Source organism: Hippocampus zosterae, chromosome 21, assembly GCF_025434085.1.
Source record: "Hippocampus zosterae strain Florida chromosome 21, ASM2543408v3, whole genome shotgun sequence".
Lineage (NCBI taxonomy): Eukaryota > Metazoa > Chordata > Actinopteri > Syngnathiformes > Syngnathidae > Hippocampus > Hippocampus zosterae.
Genome location: NC_067471.1, coordinates 3,762,956 through 3,774,737, shown reverse-complemented (window position 1 = coordinate 3,774,737; position 11,782 = coordinate 3,762,956). Strand labels below are relative to the sequence as shown.

Sequence of the window (11,782 nt, the reverse complement as noted above, 5' to 3'; positions counted from 1 at the left end):
CATTTTTTTTTACTAGTATTGCCATTAACATAATTAAACATGCTCTTGGATTACACAGATTGTTGACCATATATTTTAAATAGAAGACTCACACAAGATCGTAGGCTGTAGTACATTTTTCATTGTCGCAAATTCTAGTTCCTGGGGTGAGTACAGCATCAATGTGGGGATGATGGCCTCAAAACAAGGCTGGAGCCACAGCATGGATATTTCAGCAGTAACTTTTTGCACCGCGTGGTAGAGTTGAAAGTGAGAGAATGAAACCTCAGCGACACGTAAATGTTAATAAGTGAACAAACATAACTAGAACACTCAAAACATGGGTGATTAAAAAGCAATTTACGGAAAAAGAGCCACAAAACCCAACTCTTAAAAGACCTTCACCACTGAGTTTTCAACAGTGTCTGACGTGCACGTCCTACTAAGTTAGTAACAAGTTGTTAGTGTGTGTGAAGGAATGTATTGCAGTCAAAAAAATGTAACTTATAATGTCGTAAAAAAAAAAAATAATCTGAAACATCTTGATCATACTTCCTATGGATGCGACTATTACCTGAAATTAAACATGGAGTAAACATTCAGAAAAGAAAATGAGATGTGGGATCCAAACAATGGCATCTTAAACAGCAGTCATAATTGTCTGCTTTTTGAAACTTGAAATTTCACATCGTACAAATTAAAATGGTCTGAAAGAGTTCGGTCCCGTGTCGTAATACTATTTCAGCTCCTGTCGTTTCACTGCTTGAGCACGGGGAGCTCCCTCGGCTTAAAAAAAGCCTGCACCATCCCCATGGCGAAAATGTAAACCTTGGCATCCACCACGATTTCTTCTTTCTTCAGCAACTCTTACGGAATGAAACGCAATCAAAGACGTATTAAACACGACAGATGCGACGCCCACAAATAGGAGAATCCACGACGTACACTGTTACATAAGAATCGTAGATAGCTTACCGTCTATTTTCATCTGGAATTCATCAAGAGGTAATAGGAGGACTTCCACAAATTCTGGCGGCGGCGGGAAGGGGAGCCAATTTATCCAGTGGCAGGATTATTGTTGAAAATCTTAAAAGACTCCACTTACCTCCATCACCTGAAGCGAAACACAAGAGAAAAATGAAGTAGCCAGCAAACAAAGTTGAGACTCGGATACATAATGGAACCTTCAGACATCATGTTAGTGTTTTGTCGAAACTGTGCTTTGGAATCGGACAGCTCTGATGTCATGTGCGCTGCATTATTCAGTGTCACATGCCGCTATGTTGCTGAAGCGAGCGTGGGTCACAAACGAGAAAAACAAAAGTTGTCACTCTGCCTCACCCAGCTGCTGTGTCGGGTTGATATTCTCCATTTCATCTCCATTGATGTTGACCGTAACAATCTGTGTGGTGCAGTTGGACAGGCCGGGGTCCAGACAAGTCACTGCAGGAAGCGGCAGCAAATTGCGTTTCAAATTTGTCGCTCTCCAACTGCGCTAACGTACGCGATGACGCAACAACACCTGGGGTCACTCCGACGACTTCGCCTTTGTAGCCCGTTTCTTCCTTCAGCTCCCTCAGCGCGGCCGTCGCCGCGCTCTCACCCTCGTCGATCAAGCCTGAGCAGAGACACAAACTTTTAAACGTCTTCAACTTCCATTTTATGCTTAGAGAATCTACGGTTTGGGTCACTCTCATGAAAATACCCTTTTGAAAAGTTTGATCACCTGCAGGAAACTCCAACGTGAAGCATCCCATTGGGGGACGAAACTGCTTCACCATCACCACGCAGTCTTTGTGCAGTGTCCTCTTCAGCAGCGCAATGATGCCAACACCTGCCGGGCACACCTTGTTCAAGAATGAGTTCGATTCCACTCTCAAAATATAAGGTTTGAGAACCCCTCCCCAAAGTACCGTCTGCGTTTGTGTTGGTTTGCCGAGTTGTCCTCCTCACGGTTTCCCAGATCCTAATGGACAAATGCGTAAGGACATAACATAATAAACAAAAACGAGTGATAGAAAAAGATTATCATGCCTGGTGCTTCCAGCAGGGTCCACGTAGGTGGTCTTCTCCAGCTTCACCCATCTCCCTGATGCCAAGAGCTGTAACCAAAAGGGGGAAAAAAGACCGTTTTCTCCCCTTACATTTTCTGAGTGATCCAAAACGCAACTGATGCGTTTACGTGCCAATTGGAGAGGACTGCAGTAACTTGAAAAATGTAGAAGTTACTAAAACATACCTCTTCTTTAACGACGTGTGGCGCTGTCGTCTCGTTGGAATCTTCAGTGTGGTTCATTGTATTTTCTGGGGGAAAAAAAGAACAATTCAAGCCACCATTTGGATTAACCCGTAGGCTGTTTCTAAGTAAAATGAAAATTTTGTTGCGCGGGCATATGCTGGCGTGTGTAAGCTTTACGCAGCAAAACAAGCTAACGGCTGTCAATTTTGAACTTTAAACAGTCATGCGAATTGGGAAATCTGTAAACTAGACTCACGTGAAACCACACTAACCGATCCGGAGAAGATGACGGAGTTGAGCGCTCACCCTGTTAGTACTTCCGGGTACTACGAACGCCAACCGATCCCAAACAAGTATCTTGTCAGGTCAAACTAGTTGATTCATAAATATAATGTTAGGATAGTTTAGTTTTTATTGTTCTCCCTGTGGTCACAGAAAAACAAATAGCGATAGGGTTTTATGAAGCTACGATACCGGAGATATTCTTCAAAAAGATTATTGCGTTATCATCGTTGCATGTCAACGAAATGACAAAAAATAAATCTGAACTATTTAACCATAAACCTTTCATTGGTACATTAAATATCCACATTATGAAACTCGAATACCAAGTCTTTAATTATATGGCTGTAATTGGAGAACAAAAGACCCATAAGTTAGAATAATGATTTCGACTCAAAGTGCGGCGCATCTTAATCACGGAACATTTCTGAAGCTGTGTGTGACATTAAAATAACTCCCCGGTGCAGTTCAAAACATTCGACCGCTATTGCAATTTACCCGTTTTCTTTTTTAGTTTTTGGGGAGGGGGGATTTTAAACACATAAATATTGAACAAATGAAAAGGTGTAGATTTTTTATAAAAATAAATACGTTATAGTTTGTCAGTACAATAAGAAATGAAAAATATATTCAAAAAAAGTGCGGAAGCTAATTATTGACGGACACTGTTTCGCTACGGGAAGTTGCAGCATGAAGAAGGAGCAAGTTGCTCACTGTCAGTTTTCCGTCTGGTATCCGATATTTAAACACCATACAATTAAAAGGTAACACGGTTATTATGTGTGCACGCATGGCTCTGTTACTCTAATATTTTTTTTTCTTGACCATAGCCAATTCTAATTTCCAGACATCATCCCCAATCACCATGTTAAGTGTTGTTACTGTGCCCTCATGCTTCCACTTTCATCTGTCGTGGCCTCTTAATTCTATTAACTCTGTTGCTAATGATGTGTTTATTTTTCCAGTCTGATTCTTCCATTGCCTCAAAATGTAATTGATTATTTACTGGACGACGGGACACTGGTAGTCTCTGGGAGGTATGACACACCACAGCAACACTTTTAGTAAAAAAAAATAAAAATAAAAAATGTTATTCTCTAGAGTTGACTGCCTTTTTGAATTCTTTTTTTCCGCCTTCACAAGTGACCACATTGCACAACCGACGCATATTAACAGTGATTCGGATGCTGATGAAGACATTCAGGTAAGGGAAACTGCTATTATTAATTATGATAGTAATTGCAATTAGAGACAGTTGTTGCCAAAATACCAATTTGCTTGCTATTTTTAGTGACATTTCTGATCACAGTGTGTTGGATCTTTGTATTTGTGATGTTTTGATCTAGCATCTTTGTAACATTTCTTTTTCTCTGCCCCCTTGCAGTGGTCAGATGACGAAACAACCACCACAGTCACAGTAAGCAACAAAAATCTTTTATGATGGATAATTGCACAACTTGATCCCCGTATGTGTGTCCACCAGGCGCCAGAGTTCCCAGAATTCACAGCCAAAGTACTGGAGGCGGTAAATGCTTTGGGTGGTCGTGTTTTTCCCAAACTCAACTGGAGTGCTCCAAGGGTAAAAAACAAAACAAGATTCTGCAAAGTGATTTTTTTCCCCTTAATAGGAAAATATTGTGTGTTCATTTTAGGACGCCAACTGGATTGCACTGAACAGCTCACTTCAGTGTCAGAGTCTAAGCGAAATATTTCTCCTCTTCAAAAGCTCAGACTTCATCACCCACGACCTCACGCAGCCGTAAGCCGCTAATACACAAGCATTAGCTTTTATGATATATATTTTTTTTCCTTCCAACACTGTGTTGTAATCATGCAGATTCCTTCACTGCAATGACCAGGATTCCCCTGATCCTGTCATTAATTATGAGGTATTAAAAAAAAAGTCTGAAAATCAAGTCACATGAATTTTGTTTGTTAAATGTTCAGTGCACAATATTTCCTCTCCTCAGCTGGTCCTGAGAAAGTGGAGCGAGCTGATCCCCGGTGGAGAGTTCCGCTGCTTTGTTAAGGAAAATAAACTGATTGGTAAGTCCAGTTAGCAAGCATGCTTTCTGTCCCAACATGAAAAAAGAAATGATTTGCTTTAAATAGGCAAGAAAATCAATTGCTCATTGATTTGACCATTGACCAAAAAAAGAATATGACGAAGCAGTAGGTGGCGCCATAACACCTTAAAATAAAAGCCATCCATTTTCTACTCTGGACTGGTTGCCAGTCAAATTATATTTTTTTCTGTGCCCGAATGGTCAAAATACAGATTACACATATAATAATGTTGTTTTGCATGTTGGCAAAGGTCCAGACAATTTGAAAAGAAAAATGTGTTTGTGGGGCCATGTATGCATTTTATCGGTACTAAATTTTGCATTCAGTTGAACAACTGGTCCATTCACGTCGTACCGTATTTATTTCATGCATATTTTTCAATTTTGCAAGTGGACAAACTACCAAAACCCACAGAGGAAAAAAAATACACTTGATATCATATTTGTTGTGTTTCCGCCATCCTGAATTAGTTTTTTTCTTTGTTTCTATGTGTTACCAGCCATCAGCCAAAGAGACTACACTCAGTATTATCCGCACATCTTAAAACAGGAGGAGTCCATTGTTCACGCCATCCACCACTTCTTTAGCCAGCACATTCAGTACAACTTCTTGGATGAGGACTGTGAGTATTTACTGATTTTTTATTTTATTTTTTTATGTCTCGTCAATTTTTAATGTCGAGTTTGATCACCGTATCAACTTGTGTAACTGTTTTACAGTTGTGTTGGATGTCTACAGAGATAGCCAGGTACGCATGAGCACATTTGTGACAAACTACGGCATAGGGAGACTCGTGTTCATTTTTTTTCTCCTCTTTTGTTGTATGTCCGTTTGCAAGGGGAGGGTGTGGCTCGTTGATCTGAATCCATTCGGCGAGGTCACCGACTCCCTTCTGTTCAGCTGGGCGGAGCTGACGTCCGGCGGTGAAATCGCCCAGCGGCAGGTTCGCCCCGTAGCGCTTGCAGCGTGATCCCCGTTGTCGCGCAAACTCACCGACGTCATGTTGCAGGATGGGCCGGCTTTCCGCTACACCACCAGTGAGATGACGGTGCAGCCCAGTCCCTGCCTGAGCTATCGAATCCCACGTGACTTTGTGGACCTGTCCGCCGGTGAGGACGCTTACAAGCTCATCGACTTCCTCAAGCTGGTGAGTGGCTTGAATCAAAAGAATATTGTTTTAACAGCGCAGCACATGAAACATCATCATCATCCTTATCATATATGGCGTTTTACATCTTTGCACGTTTTCTGATGCAAATACGATCAAGTGGAGTTAAAAATTATTTTGTATAAGAAGCAGAGTCGGTACACCCACCCACACCTACACACCCAGTTTATAGCCAGGTTGCCGAAACACGATAATGTAAAGGTAAACACTACATCTTCATGTGCGTTTTTAATCAACCTTTGATTTATGCTGTCTTTTTGACCCACCCGCCCCACCCACTCACACCCCCCCCTCCAAAAAAAAAGCATTGGTATGTTCACTAAACAAGTGTCTCCAACCCTACAGCAGAAAAGCCAACAGGAGGACGAAGAGGAGGAGGAGCCTCCGCAGTGACGCTCAAGTTCCCTGCATGCAGTGACTCGAAGACCCCACACCCCCAGCTCATCATGTGACCTGAAGCAATCGTTCGGGAGTTTCACATGTGACATAAGGCCCAATTGTTACGGTTACGGTAGCTCACGTGGCAGATTCGAGGTCTTGTTTTTCGACTGCACAAAACCAGCAAGACTGCGCTGGTGTCTTCGAAGTCTTGAGCAAGCGTCTTTATTTACCACGAAAGCTCTTGATCACCCAGTCACTTTTAATGCTTCTTTGCCCCCGTCCTCCCGTTCGTCCCGGTAGATTTAGTCCTTGCAGTCCTGACACACTCGTTGCCTCGATTTTTCACGCCCGCCCCCCTTGTTTTTTTTGTTTTGTTTTGTGTGTGCTGTTTTCCCATCATGCATCTCTGTAGACCGCGGCCCTACGGAACCCCATTAAACTTCTTGTCATATATCGACTGAGCTGTCACGTCTGGTGCGTGCCGCCAAACTAGCACATTAGGAATTGATTGTGCTTTTACGTAACGGCTCCAATTACGCCACTAGCTTGAATGAGCTCCAAGCGGCCCTCTTCAATTTGCGTTGTGTATTGTGTGCTCGAGCGTGTAGTTGACACCCCCCAACCCTCTGCTGGATTGAAATAGCAATTACAGGAGTGTGGAAAAAGCTGGCGAGGTGGGAGTTATGGTTCAATAGCCCGAGTGTGGAAAATGCGGCAGGTTTATCATCATTATGTGCTGCGGGCAGACACGCGGCTGCAGCGTCCTGCCTTGACCCGTGTCGTGCCTCATACTGAATACGTTTGAATTGCGTCGGAAATCTACTCAATACTGATATGAGCATTCCATTAATACACTTAGCAGATGACAATCACAAATAAATTGCGCAAACAGCCTCTCTGGGAGCGATTTAATGCCTTAAGAAAAAAAAAAAAAAACAACCGCCGCTTATATCTTGTTAGTTGAGCACAAAATGAATGTGATGACTTCTACTAACGCCCCAGGCTAAATTTAGCCCCTCCCCTGCAAAGTTGTCTCTCAAGTAACAGTATATTCACGCTTGATGAGACAGACAGGAGGTGTTTTCATGGCGATAGCGTCATCTCGGTGTTGAATTGAGAAATTGCGTGCAAATGCTGAGAGCCTGAATAAAAAGTTGTAGAATTATATGAAATGATGTGGAAGGAGCTGAGCATATATAGAAATTTGGAATCGGGGGGGAGAAAATTAACAATTTATAGTTATAGTAGGAATGGCTGCAACCAGTCAAAGGATGTCGAAATTGGAAGACAAACAGATCTTAATTTTTGGCTTCTTTTTTTTCATCGTTTTGAAAAGTTGGAACAGGTTGAATTGGTCACAGAAATTTGAAATTGGAAGGGGGCGGGGCTCTTAAATTTTTGGCTTTTAATCTGAAAAGTTGAAAGAAAAATTAAGGTCAGGATAAGATAAAGAGGTGAAAAACACGAACAAATTTGGGGTACAAATATAAAATCCTAATCAAGTTAATAGCGTCGACTAACTATATGTGAAGGCTGATTTTCTCCAGTGGGGGAACAGGAGGGAGGAGGGTGAGGAGCCAAAGGTGTTTTCCTTGGCTATAGCTGAGAAAGGGCTGCAGTGCTTTGCAGCCTGAATACTCATGAGCAGCCAGGACTGCGACTCAACGCCTCCCCCCCCCACCACCACCACTTTCTTCACTGCCTCCGTCCATGCAAGTATTAAGGCCAGTGTGTGTTGTCGTACAGCCTGAGATGACCTCTACAGATGTCCCGACTGTAATGATCAGAACTCACCCCCAGCGCGCTAACATCACTGAATTAATGGAAGTGGAACGATGCTAAACGAAATGATGGGGAGGTGGAGGGATGGGGCTGGGGGCAAATATTGTTTGCTGTTTTATTGTACTGCATTGCTAAAACTGGAAAGGCACTGACAGCTTCTCAATTAATCTCCAGGTGACAGCATATGTTGCGTCAAGTGTGACAGAGGCGATGGGGTACATCCGGAAATGGCAGGGACTTGCCTTCAAAATATAAACTGCAACAGAAAAACTGAGCGCATGTTCTTGCTCGAAGGTACATTAAATTTTTAAAACGGCCAATTGGGCCGTGTCATTTGGAGATGAGGAAGAGAGTCAAAAAAGTGTAGTGTAAATGAAACAACAATGCTAGGTGCCTGATTTGGTTAAAAACATTTTGTCTACATTTCTAAAACATGTTTTGCCCCCAATTTTTAAAATATAACCGAGTCAGGTTTGACCCATTTTGACAGCAATACAAATGCTCTCAATGTCAGTCTCTCTTCCTGAAATGTAAGAAAATGTATGAAAATCACCCAGAATACAGTGAAATAATTTTTCATGTTACCTTTTCACAGTCGTACTTTCGTAGTTTCCTGTCAAGTAAGGCTGTTGCGGGTCAAATATTAGTAAACCAAAATGGATTGATGATCTACCAGTATGAGCTAAATCAAAGAAATTGTGTTTATGTGCAACGCGTAAAACAAATTAGAATACGACCGATGTAAAAAAAAAAAGGTCATGCCTATCTCTTATTCTTAAACGCCGTGGCAGGAAGTTGCAGCACGCTCGAGTACTTGACAGCCATGGGACGAGGAAGAGGAGGAGGCGGGAGCGAGATGGAGAGGGGGAGGGAGACGATAGGAGCAGGGACACGGCAACCTGCTTGGAGAACTCACATGGTCCTACCGCAGCTCAGCACCACCTCCCGGGACAGCACTCTCAAAACTCGGAACCCTTTACATTTATTTCCTTGTTTTTAATTTCTCTCCCTCTCCCCGGCTACCTCCCGTCCGGTCTTAGGCAGCGCCATGGCTCGGGAGAACGGAGACACCAGCGTGGGGGAGACTTGGAAGAAGCAGGTCGACGACATCAAGAAGATGTTCGATTTGAAGGAAGTCCTCGGGACGTGAGTAGAATCAACTTTGACCGCCTTCGACGGTTCCTCGAGCATCCATGCTAACGTGCGAATAAAGTGACTTTGCGGTGACATCATTGGACTTCAGCACCGGACCGTCAAATATTCTCGTTTGGGATCATGGGCTACAGTTGCGGACGGAGCCTTAACAGGTGTCATTAATTACCATCACATTTCTATTGCCTTATAAATAAATACATATTTAATATTTTAATCTATGATATCTTATTTACAGACAAACACTGTAAATATTTTCACAATATTCATAGAAGTCAACGAAGAGGTATGACGATATGACTAGGCTATTAAAAATATTAATAGGATAATGTTACGGAGAACTTCTTTACTTCTGTTGAGAATTTGGGTCCTTAGTTAGCCGGCACGATGGGTAACGGACTTGATTCTCGCGGTTTGACAGTTGCAGTGGTGTTAAATTGAACACGGTTAATGATAATTTTGATATATCTTTATCCAGATTATGAACAAAAGGATTAAATGAAATCACATACTGGTTACAAAGTTTCGTGTATTCATTTGTGTCAACCTGCTGCACCATGAGTTCATGGTTGACAAGTTATATTGACTACTGTACAAAAGGTTCATGAAATAAACCTCAAGCCTTTTCCTCAACACTGGACACATATGCTCGCACAGCAGTCAAGTTGTTCATATGTCGGTCGCACAGTTCGGAGGGGCCGATGGTCGAATCTTGACCTTGTTGTCCCTAAAACATTCATGTGAACAGAAAATCCTAAATTGTCACCAGGGCAAAAAGGATGGGCGGACGGAAAGCAACATATGCTTGTCAGAAGTATTAATATGCATACATTTAATTATGTAGGGGCAACAACCATGAATAATTCTCAGGGATTTAACAGTTGTTGTCGTATTTCATTTACATAATTTTTTTTAATGACAAAATTCATGAACAAGTTTTCTCTATTCTCAGGGCCAAAATATACGGAACAGAAGTGGCACCATAACATGACTTGTTTTTAGCATATGTACGTGCGGCCCTCTGTTAAAATCTTTTTGCCACATTTCCCTACTATAGCCCGAGGAAAGGATTCCTGTTGATTCCTCTCTCTTTACCCCCACTTGAATTGACACTTGAGAGTGGATGTTTCTCTCTTCATCTCTCCTTTTTCCTGCCTCCAGGCTCCCCATAATCCCCACAACCAGTCGCTGTCTGCCGTTTTGTTTTTGTTGTTTTTTTTTTTCCTGCGACTGGTTTGGAAGGCAGCCTTGAGGAGCGGAGGGGGGCTGGGGTGGGGTGCAGATTGGGATTAACAGTGTTGGGATTTAGAGGATGACTTCAACCTGAATACAACAGGAAGATTTGGGCAGGTAGTTGTCATGATGCTTGACTTGGGCTGTCAAAAAAAATCTGTAATAGCCTTTGCTGTAGCCACATATTAACTCAACAAAACTGCCAGTTTCGATGCAGCAGCAGAATCGAACACTGGGATGGCAAACAAGAGGTCACGGAGGAGCGGTTTCTGATTAGCGACAGAAATGAGTTGTCATCCCAAAGGTGCCCGCTTGATTGGCTGGCTAGGGATGACAAAGAAGTACGACAATTCATTTTGATCAGCAGCTCGTGCTTATGGGGGGAGCGTTCTTTAATGAACATTTTCCCGTGACTCAAGCTCGACAGGATGTTATGTCGCCCATCCATCCCATCATGCTCCACTCCCCTGAGTGGGTCACACTGTCCTTGACATAATGACTGCGTGTGTGTGTGTCTCCTATGAAGTCTGCCTCGGGACTATTTCCTGTCGAGTATTTAGGCAAGGTTCAGAGAAAAAAAATGAAATTTGAATTGGGGAAAAAAAATTCATCAATGAAATTAAATGAAAACGAATGTTCTTAAAAATGTATGACTTTGTAGAGTTTTTTTTAATAAGACTAACAATTGTCAATTAATTTCATACATGAGCTTTAGAATTTGTTTGGATAAAGGAAGTTCAAACTGTCATGAGGAAATTGTATTTAACATCTTACACAATGCTAATTTTAATTAAAAAAAATTGTGATACAATAAAAAAATACTCCATCTGTAAAAACAAACTAAAACCAATAAAAACTCAATTGAAGCATTAAAAAAAATTGAAACTAAAAAATTGTTCAAACTAACGGAATTAAAAAAAAAACCCACACAAAATATAAGAAAACGATGCTAAATGTAAGTAAAAATCCCAAAAGATGATAACCCTGACACACAGACACGCACGCAGTGTACTACATTTGTGTGCTGCCGTGACTAATGGATTATGATCGAATGAGTGACATCAGGAGACTGAAGTCAGTCACGTTAGCGAGTGTTAGCATCTCCTCCAACCTCCTCGCGAGTATTTTCATTCTGTATTTGCGTGTTTGACCAACCGAACGGATTTCATTCTTTTCTTTCCATACTTAACTAGACGTATCTGAAGATGTTGGCTACAATCGCACGACATTAGCCTCTTCTTTGTAATACGTGTCTTGCACGAGACTCTTTTTGGGTGTCACTTTACCCGCGTGGGGGACCGTATGCCGCTGTCCACTCCTCAATAATTCAACACTTGGGTTCGTGTTTTTTATGGGGGGGGAGGGCTCTCACCTGCACCGCTCAGCAGGAAGCGCGAGAGGGGTCTTAAAAAAATATTTTTTAAATCATGCAGGTTGGCTGTGCCAATAATTTAACTAGTGTAGTCAAGTGTCAACGCATGAAAGGGAAAGACAAAGTG

The 11,782-nt window shown here is 42.1% G+C and overlaps 3 protein-coding genes and 1 long non-coding RNA gene across 5 annotated transcripts in view; 3 read left to right on the top strand and 1 right to left on the bottom strand.

Annotated features, from left to right (window-relative positions):
• Positions 1 to 11,782, top strand: part of LOC127593676 (uncharacterized) — a 115,350-nt gene that overhangs the window by 59,477 nt on the left and 44,091 nt on the right. The window lies entirely within an intron of this gene.
• Positions 102 to 2,715, bottom strand: nudt5 (nudix (nucleoside diphosphate linked moiety X)-type motif 5). Its single transcript, XM_052055260.1, has 10 exons — positions 2,475 to 2,715; positions 2,219 to 2,283; positions 2,014 to 2,081; positions 1,893 to 1,945; positions 1,706 to 1,813; positions 1,502 to 1,597; positions 1,321 to 1,422; positions 1,085 to 1,093; positions 955 to 1,008; positions 102 to 845 (listed from the first exon to the last, which is right to left on the bottom strand). The coding sequence occupies exons 2-10, from the start codon at positions 2,273 to 2,275 to the stop codon at positions 736 to 738; spliced, it is 657 nt and encodes a 218-aa protein (XP_051911220.1). The 5' UTR covers positions 2,276 to 2,283; positions 2,475 to 2,715; the 3' UTR covers positions 102 to 735.
• Positions 3,068 to 6,573, top strand: cdc123 (cell division cycle 123 homolog (S. cerevisiae)). 2 transcript variants are annotated; one of them, XM_052055246.1, is made up of 13 exons: positions 3,068 to 3,264; positions 3,466 to 3,537; positions 3,644 to 3,704; positions 3,885 to 3,917; positions 3,984 to 4,079; positions 4,153 to 4,259; positions 4,338 to 4,389; positions 4,471 to 4,546; positions 5,067 to 5,189; positions 5,287 to 5,315; positions 5,406 to 5,510; positions 5,577 to 5,714; positions 6,084 to 6,573. In XM_052055246.1, the coding sequence occupies exons 1-13, from the start codon at positions 3,191 to 3,193 to the stop codon at positions 6,126 to 6,128; spliced, it is 1,011 nt and encodes a 336-aa protein (XP_051911206.1). In that variant the 5' UTR covers positions 3,068 to 3,190; the 3' UTR covers positions 6,129 to 6,573. The 2 variants fall into 2 exon arrangements, with proteins under 2 accessions (XP_051911206.1, XP_051911205.1); XM_052055245.1 differs by having other exon boundaries at positions 3,094 to 3,264; positions 6,081 to 6,573.
• The window catches only part of camk1da (calcium/calmodulin-dependent protein kinase 1Da), a 43,979-nt gene continuing 41,128 nt past the window's right edge, over positions 8,932 to 11,782 (top strand). Inside the window, exon 1 of the mRNA XM_052055252.1 lies at positions 8,932 to 9,044. Coding sequence (XP_051911212.1) covers positions 8,947 to 9,044 — 98 coding nt within the window. The 5' untranslated portion in view covers positions 8,932 to 8,946. The remainder of the gene's footprint in view (positions 9,045 to 11,782) is intronic.